The sequence below is a fragment of the Triturus cristatus genome, chromosome 8, assembly GCF_964204655.1.
Source record: "Triturus cristatus chromosome 8, aTriCri1.1, whole genome shotgun sequence".
NCBI classification, from domain to species: Eukaryota; Metazoa; Chordata; class Amphibia; order Caudata; family Salamandridae; genus Triturus; species Triturus cristatus.
In genome coordinates this window covers 1,267,659,920-1,267,682,122 of record NC_140591.1, presented here as the reverse complement: position 1 = coordinate 1,267,682,122, position 22,203 = coordinate 1,267,659,920, and the positions used below count along the sequence as shown (strand labels likewise).

The window sequence follows — 22,203 nt, the reverse complement described above, 5'->3', positions numbered from 1 at the left end:
GGGGTTTCATTTCATTCATTTTCCTCCTTAAATTGAATGTCGCATAGCGTGGAAACTTTAAACCCTAGTCTTCTTCAGTAAGTTTGTACCGAAACTCGAGCCACAAACATGGATGTAATCCTTTGCCTATCATGATAGTGTGTCTGGCCCACCCTCAGGTGGTGCGTCTATCTTGGCTCTAACAACTATAGTCTCATCTTTCTTTTCCATTTTCTGAAATGTTTTACAAATTTTTCATTTCAATTTCAAATTCTGTATTCACAAATGTCTTCCAGGAAATTAATTTCTCCAACAATTCACTTGTTTGGCTATCTCAACGAATACACCAACCATCCAATCACAGCACGACCCACTGTGACGTCAATCTTGCAATCTTCAGCTGCTCACCCTCCTTTACAATTTTCATCAGTGCATTTTCTGTAAATAAAAATCACAAGCCAAGCAACAAGTACAGCTGTCTGCCCCATTAAAGGAAATACACTCTTACAAGGTAACTAAAACTTTTTCCTACTATCATTCGGTCAGTGTAATCTCGACCAGCGGGATTTCACCCTAATTGATATAGTTATTCCCTGTGCATTTGAGATCAACTACATCAACCGTTTACCACTAACACACAAAGAGAAGACTTTACCAAGATGTTGTCTGTGACATATCCTCACTAATACCACAAAAAGGCAGACCACTTACTCAGCGTCTTCTACACTGAAGACAACTCGTAGGTAAATATCTCAAGATCTTGGGTCATGACGGACCTGTTTACACTTAAGCTTCTTTGCATCAAGCACTGTAATCATTCATGGACTTTAATAAATTGGACTTTAACCACTTCACTTCACTTTATTCAACAACGCAGAGCCATTTTAAAAACCGCAATGTTGGCTAAAGAAATAGCAAATCGCATCCATATTAATACACTTCTTCGCTGCTACACATTGATTTTATCAGAAATGATACTCCATTAGCACTCCTTCAGTCCTTCTCTGCTGAACAATAATTTGTGCTCTTTGGACTGTGACAATTGTCCTGGGTTTTTGGCACCTTTTAACCTTTCTTCTGTAGGCAGAATTAGGATGTCCAAAACACTAAATTAGCCACCCAATGAGGACCATTAATTGGTGACTAACTCGCAAGTTTGAAATGAGGTTCAAATACACTACTCTCAAAACCGTACAGTGGGGCGACCCAATCTCCTAAAGAAATGTAGTTTAACCTGAATAGTACAAACTAGAAGCTCTGCTATTGCATCACAGAATAAAACAAACAGCTTAATATTCTGAAAACATTAGCTTATTCCCCCTACATAAATGTATATATTGGCTTTAATTGAATTAAACGTAATTGGAATCAAATATAATGCATTGATAATATATAATCATAATAAAAGGAAAATACTAGTTGTTTCACCAGTGTATTATTGCACGAAATATATTAACTACTGCCACAATTTTCAACAGCTATAATGTAAATTATTCTTAAAAAAACAATTTGCTAAAATAGTTTCCTAGTTTTTATAATCACTAGGGTCTCTACTATCAAATCTGTAAATTTCAATTTCCTAACTAAGTTTATCGCATATTTTCACCACAATCTATTTATAAAGCATTTACAATGAAAGGCAATAATATGGTCAGGTCTCATCATTAGAGTAATTAGTTTGTCAGCACGTGAATAGTAAAACCTAATTTCATGAATAATCTTGTAATGAAAACATAATAAGCGTTATAACTATATAGCAATGTATTTCTTCCTTTTCTAACTCTTTCAAGCACACTTTTTACTGTGCTGTTACTTCATTTGTCTCTATTGTATCACTTTGTTTGACTTGTGCAATGTGCACATTCTGCTTTTTGTGTCTTAATCGGTAAAAGTGTCATGTAAGGTGTTTTTGAAATATTAGCGCTATCACAGGTGAAGAAGTAATGTGCGGGAGGCAGAATGAAGAGCACAAGGGGATGGGAAGGGGCAGTAGAATGATGCAAGAGGGTGGTAGGTGCGGAATGAGGACCCCATAGGAAATAGGTGATGGGAGCCAGCAGATCGCCTTCCTTGTAAAGTAGTTCTTCATGCAGTTCAGTGCAGGTACTTGAGTGACATTAGAAGGATGCACTCAAACAGCCACCAGAAGTAAGTGTGACATTAGATGAATACTCCACTGGACTAAACAAGTTGCGATTGATAAGTCTCAAGCCAGTGGCTGAAAGAGGCTGGAGTCAGAAAGCTAAAGGGTGAAAGGGATGGACTCCATTCCCATTATATGGCCTAATAATTTATCATGCAACGCAACACAGCAGCCAAAGTTTCTACTAAGTTATGGTACTGTACCTTTTCCCTCCTTTGTTGGTGCACTTTACCAACACCCTTGTACCATATTGCTAGATTGTGTGTTGATTTCTAGCACAGGTTTTGTACTTGAAGGATACCCTTTCAGTACACAATACTGTTCCTTGGCATACTTTAAAACTTTTCCAAGTTTGTATGTGTGCAGTATGGTACAACACATGTGCAATGCTTGAAGCATTTGGCAAAACGAAAACATTTGTCTAGCCTAAAGCCTGCTGCGAGGAAAAGTTAATTTTTAGCACAAAACCTAGTCTAACCTTTTTAGTAGAGGGGGCTTTGCATCAAAATCCATGGATAGTTGAATGGTAAAGTCTATGTACAACCCACGGTGTGCCCTCTTGATGCAAATTAGTGCGTAGTTATATTGTACTTTACTGCTATTTTGCTTTACTTTTGTCCTACTTGAAAGTAAAACCCCATCTACTTTGTGTGCTAGTTTGCTTCACTTTTGTGGTGAAAAGTGTTTGTAAGTCTGCCTTTAAGTATATTATAATCAATAGGTTTGTTTAATAGCTGGCTGTAGAACCTGTGGGATGATAGGAAGGGAATGGTGTTGTGGGGAGAATGGGGGCATGAAATGAGAATGGGGGAATTCTGCACAATTGTAATTGATGTTCTTTTATCGATTTTTGTTGTAACTCTGTTATACAGTTTTAAAAAAAAGTTTTTGTTTATGATGTTGCACCCAAGGCTTGTGCCTAGCCCCCATTAAACCCAAACATGTAGCGCTTGGTCTTTTGCCATGTGCATTTAACTAGCCTCCACAAGATGTCGTATAAAAACAGATCCTTCATCTACTTAAAAGGATTGTGTGTCAGAATTGTACCCAAGCCACACATAGGTTTTCCCAATTCTACTTGGTGGTGCAGATGCCCAGCAGCGGGCTGATTTTTGCGCTAACCTGATTCTGATAGCTTCAACGTGAGCCTTTGTGGTTCTACTCCGTGCCCTGGTCTGTGCAGGTTCGCTCACTGCTTTCCTTGGTTTGTCACAGTTGTTGGCACACCATCAACCCAGAGATCTGTCGCTCTGATTGTGGAGCTATTGACTCGTAGTTGCTGTGATCATTGGGTCAAACGTGTTCCATTTTTCAAGCAACTGTTTTGATCTTAACCTAGGAGATAATATAATCTTTTGGTTCCAAAACTCTGAACAGAGATACACTTTAATCTGCAAATGTAGAATCCTGTTGTGCCTTTCCATGCTGCCCCAATTGCATTGTCGTGTTATTGCATTTTTGTAATATATCAAGTGTTCATGATCGTTTAGCGTCAGCAGTGTTTAGACAGTTCGTGTGATTTGTCAGGACAATCACTATCTTTGCATTTGTATGCCTGGGTGCAGCATTTAAAAGCAAAGAGCAAGTCCTGTTTTTATCTTATTTGGAGAGTTCCTCAAAAGAACAAACCTATTCTGTTTTTCCTTCATCCTCAGTCTAACTCCATTTCCCTCATGACCCATCTCTGAAGCATGGACTGTAAAAGATATTATTAGAAATAGGGCACTGTAAATTTGATTAATTTATTTTCAATTCTTGCCCTGTGAACTTAACAAAAGAATATTCCTTGTGTGTGCTCTTTGAATTTGGAGTCAAATAATTTGGTTTCAGGGAAATGGTTATGTTTTCCTAAATGTCAATTCTTCTCTGTTTTCAGTAAGCAAGTGTAACATGTGCATTGGAAACTAAGAATGGTGCTAATAAGTTTCCCTCATGGGTTTGGGCTGAAAAAAATGATTCGTATGTGAAGGTAAGTATAGTGAGAACATCACTCATAAAATGAAGCACTGACATTGATCCTCCTGTGCGATGCTTTTTTTTTTGTTCAGTCTTTTAATATGTAAAAACGATTAAATAGGCATCGTCTTGTTTTTCTGGTTCATCACCCACCTGGAAACATAGCTCACTATGTGAAGCATTTAATGCTGTAGCTGCATATAATCATCCAAGCCACAGTTTTGATTATTGATTACTGTCATATTGTTGATAATAAGTATGCAACAAACACGTAGAATTTTGCATTGTAATACTGTGTTTTAACTGTTTTCTTTTGTTAGAGGAGCTAGGTATTGGCTCTGTAGTAGTGTGAAGTGATTACTCAGTTTCTCTTCCCTGTATCGTATTTAATGTTCAAAACTCCACAGATTAGTCATTGGTTTTGGTGAGTGCGGATAGAGCCAGGGCATCTTTCTCCTACTTGATATAAAAGTACATGAAGGTTCTCTATGTATGTTTTTCATCAAGTGGAGAAAAGTTAATGAGAACTACTTTACTGCAGGAACAATACTTGCAGTTAAAACCAGTACTGTTTTTTGTTATTCCAGTTATAAGTGAGGTACCATTTTTATCGGGAGACTTGTGGAAGGAAGTTTGTGGTTCCCCTCAGATTTCCTTCACAAATGTGAGGAAAATGTGTTTTTAGGCAAACTTTGAGTTGTGCATGGGATTCTGGGTAACATAATCTGGTGAGAGCCACACAAATCACCCCATCCTGGATTACCCTGGGTCCTAGTTTTCAAACATGTGCAGGTTTGCTAGGGTTCCCTAGTTGCCTGCTGACCTAGTGCCCAAAATCCACAGCTAGGCACATTGGAATTACAGGGTCAGTTTTCTATGGAAAAATGTGATGTGTCCACGTTCCGTTTTGGGTTGTTTCCTGCAGGGGCCCCAGGCCTACCTACACAAGTGAGGTACCATTTTTATCGGGAGACTTAAGGGAGCACAGAACAGTAGAACAAGTGTTATTACCAATTGTCTTTTTCTGCATTAGTGCCTTCCAAATGTAAGACAGTGTGTAAAAAAGAAGTCATTTTGAAAAATGCTCTCTAATTTACATGCTAGTATGGGTACCCACAAATTTAGAGATGTGCAAATAACCACTGCTTCTAAACTCCACATCTTGTTCAATTTTGGAAATACATAGGTTTCCTTGATACCTATTTTTCACTCTTTATATTTCACCAAATGAATTGCTGTATACCTGGTACACAATGAAAAAACCATTGCAAGGTGCCTCTCAGTAATTTGCTCTGGTTATCTCAGGACTTGATGAACCTACAAGCCCTATATATCCCTGCAACCACTAGGGCCCAGAGGAAGTAACAGTATATTGCTTTAAAAAATCTGCCATACTTGGAAGAAGTTACAGGTGAAAATGCAGGCACAAATGGCTGTTTTTGAAGATGTAGGCCTTTGTATTTTACTCACACGTTCTCTTCCAGCTTACAACAATTCACTTGCACTTTTCTTAACTTGTGAATGTTAGGATAGCTGCATTGTAGTATAAATAACTGAGTCTTCTTGATCTCATTCATTACTATTGCTCTGGCTACTGTTATGTGGAAACTACAACAGTTAGATGTTATCATATTTTCCTAAATATTGTATCCTCTTACTGAAACATTCATATAATATTTGTATTCTCTAGTGTTACCATTTCATTCTAATATAGTCCTTCTGAAAGATTTCCAAATGTTTAAGATGAAAAGCAAACCTTTTATAGAGTGCCTGCTCTGAATTCATCCACGTAATATTCATTGGCATATTCTGGGGCATCAGTGGTTGTATTTAAACTTTTACAAGAAGAAATTTTAAGGTTGCGTCTGGGCAGCGCATGCGTTGCTCTGTGAGGCATGCTGTATTCAGGTAGGGACTTGAAGCTCCGCACACTCTCTGCCCGTATTTTTTATTGGCTGGTCATTGTCCTCTATAAACTGTGGCTGTTCATTGGTCAATAAATAGGCTTAGTAGTCCCTCCTTAGTACCGCCTTGTCTCATTTTGTAACCTCCCCTGGCCACATCCCCTGTTACGTGTGTTGTTACTTTGTAGGCTTTAATTACAGCCTACAAGCACTATTTTCTCAAATAGCTTTGTCCTGCCTGCTGTTGCAGACAGGTCACACTCTCTTTTAACGCTTTTTTTGTCATTTTTATAGCACAAGCTCTGAACGCATTTGCAATGCAATAGGTCTGCATTTGTGAGAGTTTACGCGATTGGCATTTTAAATTACCATGCCTTTCATTTATCTTTTAAAACTACACATAAATAAAAGGCATTGTAATTTACAGTGCCAATATCTCAAACTCTCGTAAATGCAAGACCTATTGCATTGCAAATGCTTGTTCTTTCATAGTGCTCTGTATGTTTGGGAGATGTCTTTTGAGAGGAAATGATGCTATCTTAGTAATCCTCACCTATACTTTGGATGCCGTCTTTGCTACTTTGAGCAAGTGTTTTGTTGCCTCCAGGGTATCATCATGTATCATTGTGGTTGGACTATTTGGCCAAGACTATAAACCAATATACACCAATGATGAAAATAGCCACTAAAATTCAGATACTGATCTGTGGCTAGAGGGATCATAAACGAGTGATAGCTAACAGATGTTGCCTTAAGTAGCTGCATTGTTTTATTATGTTTGCTTTAGCTGATATGCATATTTGGTTGTATCTACTAATAATCTCATTGCACTGTTTATGCTTTGTCTGTTACTATATTGTTTTATTCACACAGGAAGTTTGAAATGAACTTGAAAATATGGCAAGTTGAAGTTTTGTGCTAATCTTATTTTTTTCCATTGGTTATATTTCAGATTGTTCTGGAAAATGGGATGCATGTGCTGCAGTCCATTAAGTTGTTCCAAGTCAGCAGTACACACTTTCGTTCTAGGAGCAGTATATATTGGCCTGCTCTGTAGTCGTATTTTGTTGGTTAAGTACTCTGCCAACGAAGGTCAGTTAATGAAAATGGTCATTACATTAAACTGTTGTGGACTGTTACATTTGTTCATTATTTTGGTTATTTAGCTCAGTTACCATCAGGAAGACCTTTTTGGATAGTACAGCAAGTTGTTGGGTAGAAACCCTAGAGGTGCAGAGTGAAACCATATCAAGGCAATTAAAACAGTCTCGTGCTCCTGGCTCCACAGTATTCAGACACATGCGGTGACAAACAAAGTGTTCTTTTAATCTGTTAAAATATCCATTCATATTTCTATTTGTAAGATTCGTGTGTTTTCTCCTTCAACATCACAAACGTACATAAAGCCCATCATTTTTATTCCTCATGCATTTCCTGAGGTGGATATTTCAACATTATTTCTATAGAGAAATGAAAGCAAAAATATCGTCAACTCGCAAAGCAATGTAAAAAGAGAAAATAGACTTCAAAATCAGAACTCAAATGTAGATTGTGGTGAAGGCTACGCACCATGAGGAAAATATATGTCTTCATCAAAGTCTTCATTCAGTTTGATAACTTTCTCTGTCCGTTACATTGTGTTCTTTTAAAGAGACAATGCCAGGAGGCTGATCTTACCTGAGTTTTCAAGTTGCTCATTTTCGAGGGAACCACATGGACGTCTTTGCCAGACCATGTTTTGGAACAAGTTGGAGCCTGGCAGGTGTATTAAGAGTGACAATCTACCCTAAAATAGATGTAGGCTTCTGAGCGAGTCTAACGTTACAGATTGAAGTAAGAGGGTTTCAACAAAGATTAGAGCATTTCCTACTTGCAGGTCTGAGCACATTAGTGGTTTTTTAATACAAGGTATGACCCAGCAGATGGGTCCTCTTCTAACCTCAGTGATGTACTATATTCATCCATTAACTGTGCAAATCATCTCCAGGAGTTGGAGTGTAATGTCTGTGTTGATCTGCAGATCTCATAGTTGATTGTGGCAGGTCTGTGGATGCCGAGTTGCCGACTGTGAGGGCAGTTGCTTGAACAACATAGGATAAGGGGGAATCTTCCCAAAAGGAGTGTCTAGTAAGTTCGAGCAAACACTTCACCAAGGTTATGGTAGAATCTAGTGTGTTTGGCTTGGGGTAACGTTCAGCGCAGCACATTCTGCAAGGTCCCTTTTTGTAAAAGATTTTAGAATTTTATTAACTGTTGGAGTGATTAAAATCATTGCAGTAAAAATAACAAGCATTGGCATAGCCAATGGGTCTCGCCTTTGGGACCTTATAAGTGTTTAGCCATGCAACAGTTGCATAACTAAATACTTATAAGATCCCAAAAGCGAGACCTATTGGCTATGCAAAGCGGCCGCGAAAGTGATCGCGCTCAAACATCAAAGCGGCCGTGGGGCCGCGAAAGTAATCGCGGTAAAGCGCGCGTGCCCGCGCACATGCACTGTAACTCTAGGCTGGCCTGGTAGCACTTTTTGGAGCCCTCTCAATAAGTCTCGCCAGACCAGCGCATGCGCTGGGTCAGGCGAGACCTAAAAATGTTCATTACCACCCACACGTAATGTTTTAAAAAGTGCAAACTGATCAACAGCAATTAATCACTCATTTCATATGTGTACAATCTTGTCCCTCGATAAACATTGGTGACATTAGAGGTCTATGATCTGGGTCATCTGTGTTTCACTAGAAATTGTTCACGTCAAGAAAGTTATGTTGTTGTCTCATTCCTTTGTTATCTGACACCTTCCTCACTGGACAGACCTTCTCATGCAAGGCGTGTCAGGCTATGTAGGCAGTATCCAACCATGTGTACAGTCCACTTGGGCTGCATGGCACTGTGGACAGGCATTGAATATGTTAGCACTGTCCATGTAGCCATAGGGAAGTTAAATAAATCCAAAGCAGTAATTAAACATGGCATATTTGAAGCTAGCTTTCCGACCAACCCAGCCTGGATCTGCCATTCATCTTTGGTGATATCTTGTGATCATTTAGTGTGGAGAGTTTTCAAGTTCAGTCCCTGCCTTAGAAGATATGGTACACCATAAATGCCACTTTTGACTTGTATTGAACTTCCATCAGTGCATGTAGCACCCTCTGAGCTTTGAATTATATGCTGCCCATTTTCTGTGTCATTAGTGTTGCCCATCTCAAGCAGGCCCTTAAAAGGTACTGGTTTGCTGCTTATTGAAACAATGCACTAATTTCTGAAAATATCTGTAGGTTGTCCTCACTCTCATATGTTGCCTCTTGTTTGGAATCCTGCATTTCTCCAAATGGTGACAACGGTCATGTACATCATTTCTATAAATAATGGTATTTGCCAAATAGGGACTCCAGGAGTGTACAGTTTTTATTATTGTTTACCTTCTGTCAGCCTTATGCAGTCAAGAATCCGGGACGATGGTTGTGACATTACTCTGCATTTGTGCATTCTTTATATTGTTAGCTACAAATACCTTATCTTGGCACATATGGTTACTAACCATTGCCCTACATATTGTAACTGCACAGCTAGATATTACAATTCCTAAGTAGTTAGCCCTAGAACACCAAAGTCCCATGTGCACTGTAGTTTACTGAGGGATACCATCTTTCTAGCAATGTACAACACCAAATCAGACAAAGTATTTAGGTTTAAAAAGAAAGGGGTCTGTAGCACTAGCTGGAGATTCTGGAGGGACACAGTTCTAGGAAGATAACCACCATCTTTACTTTGGTCACCTTGCCTGTTACCAAGAGGAATAGTCATTGCTAAAACTTAATTGAGCTGTGGAGTTCCCATATGTAAGTTGGTCATCCTTGGGGTACACCTCTGCACCGAGGCATTTTAAATTACACAGTACCCCGGTGAAGGGGAGGAATAAGGGGTTGGGTGATCTTTTGCTTCCAAATCTGGCCCAGTGAAAGGAGGAACAAACATGACTGATTAGGGTTACATGGAGTCTTGATAGAAAATCTAACGTGTCCCCTTCCTCCAGGACCAACAGAATCTTTTCTGAAAAATCTTTACAGTGGAATATAATCTATATTCAGCAAAATCAAGTGTTCCCCTATCTGCCAGAGTTGCACCGTTCCTTTCTGCAACTCTTTTTTTTAGGTACTACAAGTTGACAGTTCCACACCATTGCAAATGCGATTGATGATATTGCAGATTCCTTCCTGGTACCCTATTCCACACCCCATTGTCTGATATAGTAATACCTGTATTGACTCATCCTAATGGTTCCTTGCACATTAGACCTATTGAAACAAGTACAGTTGGACCTATACCCATACACTAGCATATACTATATAAATGATCCCAGCCCAAAGTATGATTTACATTTCTCAACATATAGCAAGTTGACAGGATAGAGTTTCCTAGTCTGTCATGTTTGACATATTGTTTATGAACTGCCTAAGAAAGGCCTATGTATTTGCTTCTGGAATGAACCCTTTCCAGCTGTGCTGTACCAGATGGCCCATCCATTAGTGAATCCTGGTGACCAGAATTTCCCCCCCAAATTTGATAATCCAAATTTAGTGTACATAGTGGTTGATGTAACATTCTTTCCCTTGCCTCATGCATAGCTACTGGCAGACAGCTCAATGAAACAGCACTGCTTTTCAGTTTCAAAAGTTGAGGGCTTGGAATGTCTGCTTACATATCAACAAATCCAACCAGTAGGCAATCTGATTGTGCAGTCTCCTTTCTCCCAAGTATCTTATTAGTATTGTTAATTTACCATTTGATCTTGAAGTTGTTATGGTCTCCATCACTGAAGACTTGCTTTGCTTCATATGGGAATTTTCTTTGCCTAATCAGAAGATAGCATTTATAGTTGTTGATAGTAATTGAGTCTATATTGCAGGAGTATGTGGAGAATATTGCACTAATGCCCTCCTTTGATTGGGCTAAAACGTAGTCCTATGATCTCAGGTTAGTGGTGCTTAAAACCCTTTTCTTATTTTGGAGTAGTCATTCCAGCAGTATCCTTAGTATTTTTCGAAGAACTTTTGTGAAACCTTAAAATCTGAATCTCTCATTTTCCTTAATTTAGCGGTGCTTCATTCATACTCACCTTTGATCTGTTTTCAGCCTGATTCTGTCCCTGACACTACCTGCATAAACATTAGGTCGCAAAGCTAAAGTTGAGACATTGTAGGCTGCGTAAACATGCAGAGTCAGCTTGCTTGGAGATTTTCAGGCAATAGTTAATCCTTAAGTAAAGTCTACTCAGAATAGTACATTTTGTTGTTCAGCCTTAAAACGTAGAAATTGCACAAAACACCGAGGCTGCCAGATTCTTGCCTTAGCTCATTTGTGTGTTCTTTCCAAAGTTCTAAATTTTGCGTTCCTTGTTTGTCATCTTCCCTATTAAAACCCATGTAGCTATTGTTCACGTGTGCTCCTTTCCTTGAGTAACTCCATGGTGCTCGTTGGATGGAGACCCATTCTGAATGCTTAATAAATTACCTATGGTTTGTACTTCGCTCCACTGTTGATTCCTCCTTACTTGATATGAACCCGTGGCGAAGTGGTGATCCCTGCACTAGCAGGTTATTAATTAATCTGCTCCACACTTTATATATTCTTATTCCACAACTTAAAACTATAAGCATACAGAGATACGTTTGGCGAACCTGTAGTGGTGTCTCCATCCTCTCAGACGTTTTTTTATTTTTTATTTCCCTGGGCCTCTCCATAAATATTTTTTCTTCCATGCACATTTATGCCAGTTAATCACAGTACTTTATTTTGGGCTTGTTGTCTTCCCCACATATTGGCAATGTCTCTTGTCTAATATTAATCCCACTGCACAAAACAACAGTCCGTTTGGCTCGTGGGAGGTCCACATCACGAGGTATACCCAATAGAATGAATTGTGGGGTATGAGTTATGTCTACGTCTAGTATCTCTTCCAATTCCTTAATGATGGCTTTCCAGTACCTACTAATGAGGGGCATTCCCAGATCGTATGTAACATGCCATCCGCGTTGTTACATTCTACACATGTGGGAGTCTGTGCCCTACCCAGTTAATAAAGCCTGCTTGTATTATAATATGTTCTATGCAGGATTTTAATAAGATAAGCCTCAGTCTGACTTCTGTGGCCTCCCTCTAGGATGCATCAGTGCCACCTACCTGTCTACATCTTCCATGGTCCCTACATCCCTTTCCCAAGTCCCCTGAAGTTTCTGCAGGATGTCTGCATCCTGCATAATTTTGGGCCAAACAACCTTAGTTTGGAGTAAGTACGTTCAGTCAATAGAATCCAATACCTTTTCTACGTTAAGTGAGATTATACCTAGTGGATCTTTTGTGTCTCATTTAATCTAACCAAGCGTGACGTCTTCAGGGTTTAATCTGAACACCCTCCAAGGCATAAACACTGTTTGGTCCCTGTGTACAAGAGTTTTAAAGAATCTAACAAGCATCCACCAGTATTTTGGCCAGAATTTTGATTTCTGTGCTGAGAAGTGAGATGGGCCTGTAGGAGGCACAGATATCCCTGGGCTTAGCTTGTTTGTGTACTACTACGATTGACGCATGGCGTAGATCTGGAGCAAGGATGACCCCTTCCCTGGCCTTGTTAAGCATGCTTAAGATATGGCCCCTCGCCCCCTACTTTTGGGAGATATTATCTTAAACATTTTGACTGGGAGTTCATTGGGTTGCAGAGTTTTACCATTTAAAGTTTGTTTCAGGACTTCAGAAAGGCTCCTGGGGAGCAAGTTCCTCCTCCAAAGTCACCCTGTCTGCAACAGTTAACATTGGTAGATGCAACTTGTCAAGGAACTCGCCCGTGTTGCTCTCTGTGACTATTCGTCTAGTTGTGTTATGAGTCTGGTAGTACCCGGCAAATGCCTGCGTGATGTCCATGTCTGTCCTGGCTATCCTGCCATCATCTTGTTGAATTTTGCCTACTCATTTGGAATTCTCTTCCCAAGTCAGGCCAATAGAAGACCTTTCTTGCCCCCTGTCTCGTATAATTTCCGTTGTTGTGCCAAGTAGTATTGCTTAGCTGCATCATGGGTGGCATTTTGATATTCCTCCCTCAGGGCCTCTAATTGCCTCAGTGCAACTTGTACACCTGTCTCCAAATATTGAGCATCTTTGTCAAAGCTCCCCCTCCAGGACCACCACCCGCTTTCCCCGACGTATCTTACTTTATGCGATGAGGTTTTGTGCTGTCTCTAATAACAGTTCTGTATGCTTCTCAAATGTTATAAAGGTGTTCACTTAACCCAGGTTTTCTCTAAAATATACGTGGAGGCTGCCCAAAGTCCCCTGCCTATGTCCTTATCCTTTAGGCCAAAAGCATTTGATCTCCATGTGTGCTTATCTTGACCTCCCAGTTTTCCGTCCCTGTTTTCCTGCCACCGCTGTCTTAAGAGGAGCATGGACAGAGATGCCCCTGGTTAGGTATTCTGCCTCCTGTGTTGCCGTGGTTTTCTCTCTTGGCATCAAAATATAATCTAGTTTTAAACATTTTGTGGGCTCTCGAAAAAAATGAAGCTTGCCTGTCTTAGGGGTACTTAGGTCTATATATGCGGACAAGCCCAATGCATGGCCAAACTGTTCTAGTCCCACTGGGTGTGCATGAGGTCTATGTATGGGATGTGTTTTTGTCCAAATCTCTCTGACATCATTTAAATTGTCACTGACAATGTGAATTGTGGCATCTGTGTCTAGAAGTATGGGGCCTATTTTGTCAAGGACCTTTTGTTGGCGTGTAAACATTTAGGCCTACCATAGACCATATTCCCCACATGCCCTCAACCCACACTTACCAGCGCTATCAAATAGGTTGGTCAGTGTATGAGCGCTATTCAAGGAGGTCATGTTCCGCCTGAGCCTCCAAATATGACCCCCAGGTGTAGTGTGGTTGTACAGGTAGGATTCATCCTTTTTTCCAGGTTCATCCCTACTCACTAGGTCCAGGGCTCACTGCTGCTGCACCCTCGTCCTCCTCCTACATGCCTCTGGGAGGCTGTATCGGGGGTTGATGACCTGACAGACTGCATCAAGTCTCCCTCCCAGGACACGGTGCCACGATTGTGCAGAGTCCTTGGCAGCCAGCTCCTGTTCAACATTTAGGGCCACGGCCCTGAGGTCATTTTTCCTCTCCTCTGTCCCTGGCAACGCTTTAGCTATCCCATTTTTGGGTAAGTAGGAGTAGTCCAGGCCCTTGACAGACAACCAACAGCGTGGACATCCAGTGCAAGATTGTTTTTTGTTGTTGTTTTTAATGGGGGGTGCGCACATCCCCACGATCAGTTTTCTTCAGTTGCTGTTCTGGGGGCAGCCTCCTCGCCTGTTGAACTCCAGGCTCCCCCCAAGCCGTACTGTTATAGACCTGTCAGGCAGGTAATTCCTTGACTCGCCGATGCATGCAGGCCAAGTCAGTGGCACAGCAACCCCACATAAACACTATTCCAGGATTGATCTGGATTTTGTTAGCGGTAGCTTACTACAATCAGCAAGCATGTCCCGTTGTTACCTTGGATCATAATCTTGTATTAGAACATTGGAATGTGGAGCACTCCATTGAATACAATGGAGTGCTCCGTGCTTCTACGGGCTGGTAAAGGCCCACAGAGCAACATTCCAATGTTTTTTGAACAAAGGCCTCTGGAGCCCGAGGGGATTTCAATCCCCTCGGGCTCGAGAGGCCTTTGTTTTATTTGTTAGAACATTCTGCCACTAGAGGGCAGAATGTTCTAATAGCCTTATAGCCCCTCGTAGCTGGGCTATGCCGGCTATTGAAGTCCCGCTCCCTTGTTAAAGGCCCTCTGCTTCGGATCGGGCCTTTAATGCTGGAGCGGGCCTTTAATAGCCGGCATAGCCCGCTACGGCGGGCTATAAGGCAATATTAGAACTTTGGAATGTTGGAAGCTCCATTGAAACCAATGGAGTGCTCCGGGCTTATAATGGCTGGTATAAGCCCGGAGCGCCAACATTCCAATGTTTCTTTGTTCACAGCTCTGGCTGTGAACAAATGCTTCAGGGAGCCTGAGGGGATTTGAATCCCCTCGCGCTCCCTGAAGGCTTTGTTTTATTTGTTAGAACATTCTGCCCTCTAGTAACAGAATGTTCTAATAGCCTTGTAGCCCTTCGTAGCAGGGCTGTACCGGCTTTTAAAGTCCCTCTGCTTTGTTAAAGTCCCTTGCCTTCGGCTCGGGCCTTTAACGATGCAGCGGGTCTTTAATAGCCGGTATAGCCCGCTACGGCGGGCTATAAGGCTATATTATACTGCCATCTACAGGCGGTAAAAAAAACTGAGGCGCCCGTTTTCTTATCCTCGTCGTCTACTTTTAAATACCAAGTATATCCTGAATATATCAAAAACCTTGTCCGAGTCTGGGGGCGTGGCTTGCGCGCCGCGACGATATGGCGGTTTGCGCTTGGGCTCCGTGCTGAGCGGGAGCCGACGGAGGAATAGCTGCTGTTTTGGGCTGCCCCGGTCATCGCGGATATCGGCCGTATGGATATGAGCATGTCACGGGTGCTTTGGAGGAGGTTTCCTGCTTCCTGAGGCTGCCGGCATTCGTACTCTGGATCCTGTCTGATGGCGCTCGGTGTTTTTGCGAGCGGCCGCCATTTTGTCTCCTCAGATGCGGTGAGACTTTTCTCCTCAGCGCGAAGTCGACAATGCCACAGAAGTCCCAGGAATGAAGATAGACAAGAACTGGTGACGTTTCTTTTATTTCCTCAACTTATATTGCTTTTTATTTTTTTGCCTGCTGCCTTGCTGCCTATTTTGGTAACACTTTTTGGTTTTTCTGCTGATATTTTGCTCGTCAGAAGCATCGTCAAGGCCATTTTGTGGGGCCTCTTTGCTTAATGTTTACCTGCCTTTGGGATATTTCTGACTGTTGAAAGGAGCCCTTTTGATACCTGGAAGGTGTGATATTTTCGTGAGGTGGCTCCCCTCCCTGTCCCTGGAATCTGCCTTTATTATTTTTCTGTTCTCTTGCTAAGAGCGCGCTATCCATTTTTGGTCGCTCCCTTATGATATATTGAGGTTTCCTACTTCACCTGGCATTCTCGTCTCGTAATCTGTCTGGAGTGGTGTACTGTACTCCTGCTGAGGTGGTGTGCTCTATGGCTGCGAATATGGGCCCGTCTTCAAATGCTAAAGACGCAAAGGAATCTAAAGCGTCTCTTAAAAGGGCCAAACAGTTATCTCCTACACCTGAATCTCCGCAAAAGGACCCCAGTCCCACTCTTGAGACTATCCTGACGCGCCTTAATGAGGTCTATGAAATTGCGCAGTCTACCAAGACTAACACAGATTTATTGCAAGTGGAAGTGTTAGCTATCAGGAATGACTTCAAGGCCCTGTCTCTTCGTGTTTCGGACACGGAAGCACGCATTAGTGGCGCAGAGGATTCCATGCAAAAGCAGTCCAGATTTCTTTCACAACTTGAGCGATCAATGGTAGCTTTGCGGAAGGACCTCACTGAGCAAGAAGATCGTAACCGCAGGTCTAACCTGCGCATTTTTGGTCTTCCTGAGGATGTTGAGAAAGATGCGCCTTCTATGATTGATTTCCTCTATCAATGGATTCCTTCCACACTGCAAATTTCCTTCCAAAGAGATTTTGAGCTGGAACGTGCACATCGTGTTCCCACTTTTCGTTCTAAGTCTGCTACGCAACCTAGGGCGATAATTTTTAAGCCACTGCGCCATCAGCATACAGAACAAATTCTGGCTCATATGCTGAAGGTTAGAGTCGTTTCGTGGAATGGTCATCGCATTTCAATCTCAAGATTTTGCCAGAGACACGGTCATAAGGAGGAAGGGTTTTCTTAATCTTCGGAAGCGTCTATCTGAGATGAATATCCCCTTCTCTTTTGCTGGCCCCTCAAAATTCCGCATTACTTTTAAAGGTCGCTCTAGAATCTTCGATGAACCTGCTGACTTGGTCTCGTTTTTGGATAGTCAGATGGAGCTACAGATGGAACTTCAAATGGAGGCCTCGCTTGATCCTGGTTCTTCTGGCACCTGATGCGGTTATTCATACTGCAATGAGTTTTCTTTTTTGCCAGATCTATTGAGATTAGTCTCTTTTAGTTCTGCACGGTGGTCTTAGTGTCCATTGTTTTTGTTGTGCTTTTGTAGTCTGTTGGTGTTCCCTCCTTGTCGGTATGGTGTAACGGTCTTTTATTGTTGATAGTTCTACTGTAGGAATCTTCCAAGATTTTGTGGTAATGTTTCGTGTTGGTTTGACGTCACTCTTGCGCGCTTGCCATCCTTTTTATCCTTTTCCTTCCCAAATTGTCTTTCCGCATATTAGGTCCTGGTCCGTTTCTTATCCCATTGTATGACTTCTTATTTTCTTTTATTGTGGTTATGTGTATGACTTTCATCGTCTTTGGTTGTCTCATATCTGTGGAGTACGCTAGTGTTTATAAATGTATTGGTATAGATTGATTACATATTTGATTCATTGATGAGTATTTGTTGCTTATTAATTGCTATAGTTAGAGTTAGTGTTTAGTTCTATGTCACTGTTATAGCATTGATTGGTTTGTTTCGTTATTATTATTAAGTGTCTTTTTCGACTAGGTTGGAATTCTATAGCTGTATTGTAATTGATAGGTTTATGTTTCTTTACTTCCATGTTCATATATTTAAGATATTCTCACCTCTCTCAGTTAAATTGAGTGCAACGAGAGTTATGTATTTTTGGACAGTTATCTATTAGCTTATCTATAGATTTTACATTTTTATGTATAGTCTCATTTATCTTATGTATCTGTCATAAGACTTCATGGTTTGATATATTGATCTATTACTATATGCCGCTCTCCTCTTTATTTCATTTACTTTCTTCACAATGTATTATATAGTATCCTTTGGAATTTATTTCTTCTCTTACTCTTCATGTGTCTGCTTTGGTTTGGCTCGATATAATAGTGACGATAGCTTTTAGCTCTCTTTTCATCAGCTATTATTGTTTACATTTGTTTTCTCTCTTTTTCCGCTTTTTACACTTTTTTATGATTCTGTTTAGGTGTTACCTTTTTATCAATTTGGTTAACTTGTCGCATTTATAGACTTATATGTTGTACTGTTTCTAGAACGATAATTGATTCTTGTTCATATCCTTTAGATAGTTCTTCTTTTTAAAATAACGCATAATCTGTTATGTTCTGTTTTGGGGCTATTTATGCTGATGGTTTCTATTCCTCATGTTGGGCTCTTTGCTCATTTCCCATGTCCCCCCCTTGTATGAATTCGGTCTTTTTCAGACCTTCCTTGTTGGCCCTTCTCTCTCTTTTTCTGTCTATCTTCTTGCTTTCTTTTTTATCTCTTTTTTTCCTTTTCTCTTCGGATTTCCTCCTGGGATTCTCCCGGTTTCGTGTTGATGTCTAGTGTCTGGAGGCGAGGTCTCTTGGATGTTGTAGTTCATATATCATTTATGCAATATCTTTTTCTCCTGTTAATAGGTCTATGTCTGGATTGAATGTACTCTCCCTTAATGTCAAAGGGCTAGGTCACCCAGTTAAAAGGTCGAAGATTCTAGACTATTCCAAATCTCTTTCTTCGGATCTCGTCCTTTTTCAGGAGACAAAGGTCTCTGTTAGGGAAGCGTTATTTCTGAAGAAGGAGTGGGTTTCTGATGTTGCTTGCTCAGATGCTTGTGGTAAAAGAAATGGGGTAATTACTTTAGTCTCTAAACACTCTGGTTTGTCTATCGTTTCCTCTGAACAGGATACAGAGGGACGCTGGTTACTATCTAAGTTGTCCGATGGTAATGCTGTTCTCTTTGTCATGAATATCTATGCCCCTAACAAGGATGATCTGTCTTTTTGGAAAACGATCACCAAAAAGCTAAATGACACACCTCATTCTGGCAATCTTGTTGTAGGTGGTGATTTTAATTTACCACTGGATCCTATTTTGGATAGGAATTCTGCCTTTAACTTTCGTCCCCCTCAAGCACATAAACAAATGATTAATATGTGTTCTCTGACCCATCTTCAGGATGTTTGGCGTCTTCACAATCCCACTGGCAGTGACTTCTCCTTTTTTTCTTCCCCTCATACGTCCTTCTCACGTATTGACTATCTTCTGGTTCACTCCTCTCTTGTTCAAGCTTCCGCATCTACGCTTATTCATCCCATTTTAGTTTCAGATCATGCCGCGGTAACTTTCACACTTATGTCTTTTGCTCCTAGGGCAAGGTCTCGATCTTGGAGGCTAAACACGGAAATTTTACATGATGTTTCCCAGGTTCGAGAGTTTTCTAATGATATTGAGACGTTTTTCCTTGAGAATGTTGGTTCAGTAAGCTCCCCTGTTGTTCTCTGGGACTCTTTTAAATGCACTTTTCGTGGTCTGGTCATTAAGTGTATGTCCAGGAGAAACGCTGCCATTAAAAGAACTCACGGATTTAGCAGAGGAGATTAAACGTCAGGAATCTCTTTTTTGACATTCTAAGGATAAGTCATGCTTACAATCTATTAAGAATTTAAAATATGCGTATAATACTATTGTCACTAAGAGAGCGCATATTGGTTTTCAGGCTCAGAAATCTAAGAGGCTGCTGTTAAAAAATCGTGCGGGCAAGACTCTTGCAGCTACATTAAAGTTCCAGGAATCTGCTAATAAATCTTCCCAAATCTCCTCTATTACTGACCATCTTGGTAAGAGGACATTTCAGACTGAAGAGATTCTTGAGGTCTTTCGTGATTTCTATAATAATTTATATACCCCCTCTACTCAGGCGTCTTTTGAACAGTGCCAGGAGTTTTTGAAGACAGTGCCGTTGAAAGCTATACCGGAGGATGATAATAATTCATTAAATGCCCCGATTACCTCTGATGAATTTATTTCCGCGATTAAAGCCACTCGTTCCGGTAAGGCTCCGGGTCCTGATGGGTACCCTATTTTGTTTTATAAGACCTTCCTATCTGTGATTGTTCCGAAACTTCAATCGGTCTTTGATACTTTTATCAAGGATGGCTCTGTGTCTGGCTCTGCTGCCGATGCTACTATTGTAGTAATCCCCAAAGAAGGAAAAGATCATTCAGACCCCAAGAATTTTCGTCCTATTTCCCTGCTTAACATGGAAGCTAAGATTTTTGCTAAAATCCTAGCTAAACGATTAGAATCCTTTATCCCTCAATTGGTTCATCCTTCCCAAACAGGTTTTGCAAAGGGTCGTCTTGCACGTGATAATATCCGTACTTTCTGTAATATTCTAGGTGCCGCTAAGCGATCCAATCTTCCGGCGGCGGCCTTGGCCCTTGATGCTGAAAAGGCCTTTGATAAGGTTTCCTGGCCTTTTTTACGAGCTGTTTTATGTGCACATAACCTTGGTGATTCTTTTATCCGTATGGTTATGTCTCTTTACTCCCGACCTAGGGCTAACATAAGAGTGAATGGGGCTACCTCGTCCTTTTTAGGTCTCGCCTGGCGAACACAGCGCGAAGCGCTGTCGCCAGCGAGATCTATTGTTGCTGACTTGCCTCGGAAGGGGGACAGGAGATGGGCACGCGCAGGCTCTCGGCGGATTTGAGTTGGTGTACGCGCTTACAGCCACGCGGCGTGCACATCTCCTGTCCCCCTTCCCTCGCAAGCCAGCAAGCAGTTTCACTTTCGTCCTCACCAGCCTCATGTAATTTTTTAGGTCTCGCTCTCGCTGTGAACGCGCTTGCGCGTGGAGTGCCTGCTGAGTTAATTATAGGTCCGCAGCGTGGGGCGCCTGTCGGCATGCTGTGATAATGACCTTTGGTTTTTTAAAGCACGAAGGCTGTGTTTGCACTTTTTTTTTTTTTTTAAATAGGCGGACACGTGCAGAGAGACCACGACTGATAGAAGAACTTCCGGCAGCAAGGGGGACCAATAGTTAATTTCCCGTGATTTCGAAGATACCAAGTTTTGCCAAAGCGCAATAACTATGCGTCAAAATAAACTATTTTATGCACATCGCGTTACAGTTTTCAACCCGATAACTAAACAGTTGACAGGCTTATCTACCACCGCTTATCGCTGCTTAAAATCATCCCCCAGGGGCACAAAGAAAACAATATCCTGCGGAATAGTGGGGGGGGAGGCAGGGCTGACCCTGCTCCCTGAGGGCACAGTCCACAATGCCGCAGATCACAGGCAGTTATGGGGGAGGGACAAATGGTTGTAAGAAGGCTGAGGGACAATATGGCACGAAAAACGTTTGAGTTCCTACCCATACCAGGCGCACCCAACCCTCCCTCCCCAAGATGCCGCGGTACTCACAGGGATCTCTGCCATGGCCAGCATCATCTCTTCCATCAACTCTTCTTCCTCCATAGCTGCTCCCACGGGTGCAGGCGCTCACACGCCCCGGCAGCAGGGATTCCGTGGGCGGGGCTTGAGGCGGGGAGGAGCGGCCACGCGCTGGGCCTCACGCGATTCTTGTGATGTGGCGGTTGGGGTCCAAGCGGCTGGAACGGTAGACAACGCGCACCCTCCCTACAATCCGCCACTTGCTGGGATGGGGGCGGAACCGCTGTACACTCACCCCCGGCCCGAGCGGTTGAAATCCCTGCCCGCAGTGCCGGATCCGCGGGAAAGCAGAGGGGGTCTACTGCGTCACAGCCAAACCAACTGCACAGTTTGCTGACACAGGGAGGAGGTAGCCCAACTAATGCCCGCGTAGAGCAACAGCATCGACGGGCTGGTAGACGGTTGGTGACCGGGGCTAGCTTATTGGTGGGGCAAAGCTTCTAATGAGAGAAAGATCGTGTGCTACAGGTGCCCAGCCATAGGCGCTTTACTTATCCCGGCTCTAGAGGACGCGTGCAGGTGTGGTTCTTCGCTTGTTGTTAATTGCTTTTGTGTCCGTGTTCTGTGGAAGCGGGGTTGGAGTCCGCCCTGTCGGCATTTGGCCCTGCCCACCCTGACTGCATATTTTGCTCGCCTTGCTCTGGCTTTTCATGAGGCAGTCTCGGCGTTTGATGGTGTTCAGTTTGCTGTACAGCATTCTCGGCGCACAAGCTTTTCAGGGAGCATTGTTGCAGGGAGCATTCTTGGCGTTCACTTTCGCTTTTGCTTTTACAGCCTACGGCGCTCTGTTCCTTTCCATATCATATCGTCTCCGCTGTAGTAAACATATGGCTTATGCCACTTTCTTTAGACTGGTGGGGAACTTGCTGTATCTAACCTATCGTACCATTTACTGTTCGTAGTAAA

The 22,203-nt window shown here is 42.1% G+C and overlaps 1 protein-coding gene across 4 annotated transcripts in view; it reads left to right on the top strand.

Moving 5' to 3' along the window:
• The window catches only part of SLC35A5 (solute carrier family 35 member A5), a 143,799-nt gene that overhangs the window by 30,526 nt on the left and 91,070 nt on the right, over positions 1 to 22,203 (top strand). For 2 of the 4 annotated variants that reach the window (XM_085622974.1, XM_085622976.1), the window contains exons 2-4: positions 276 to 490; positions 3,999 to 4,091; positions 6,935 to 7,074. In XM_085622974.1, coding sequence (XP_085479100.1) covers positions 6,948 to 7,074 — 127 coding nt within the window. In that variant the 5' untranslated portion in view covers positions 276 to 490; positions 3,999 to 4,091; positions 6,935 to 6,947. The remainder of the gene's footprint in view (positions 1 to 275; positions 491 to 3,998; positions 4,092 to 6,934; positions 7,075 to 22,203) is intronic. The other 2 variants (XM_085622973.1, XM_085622975.1) reach the window with 1 other exon arrangement.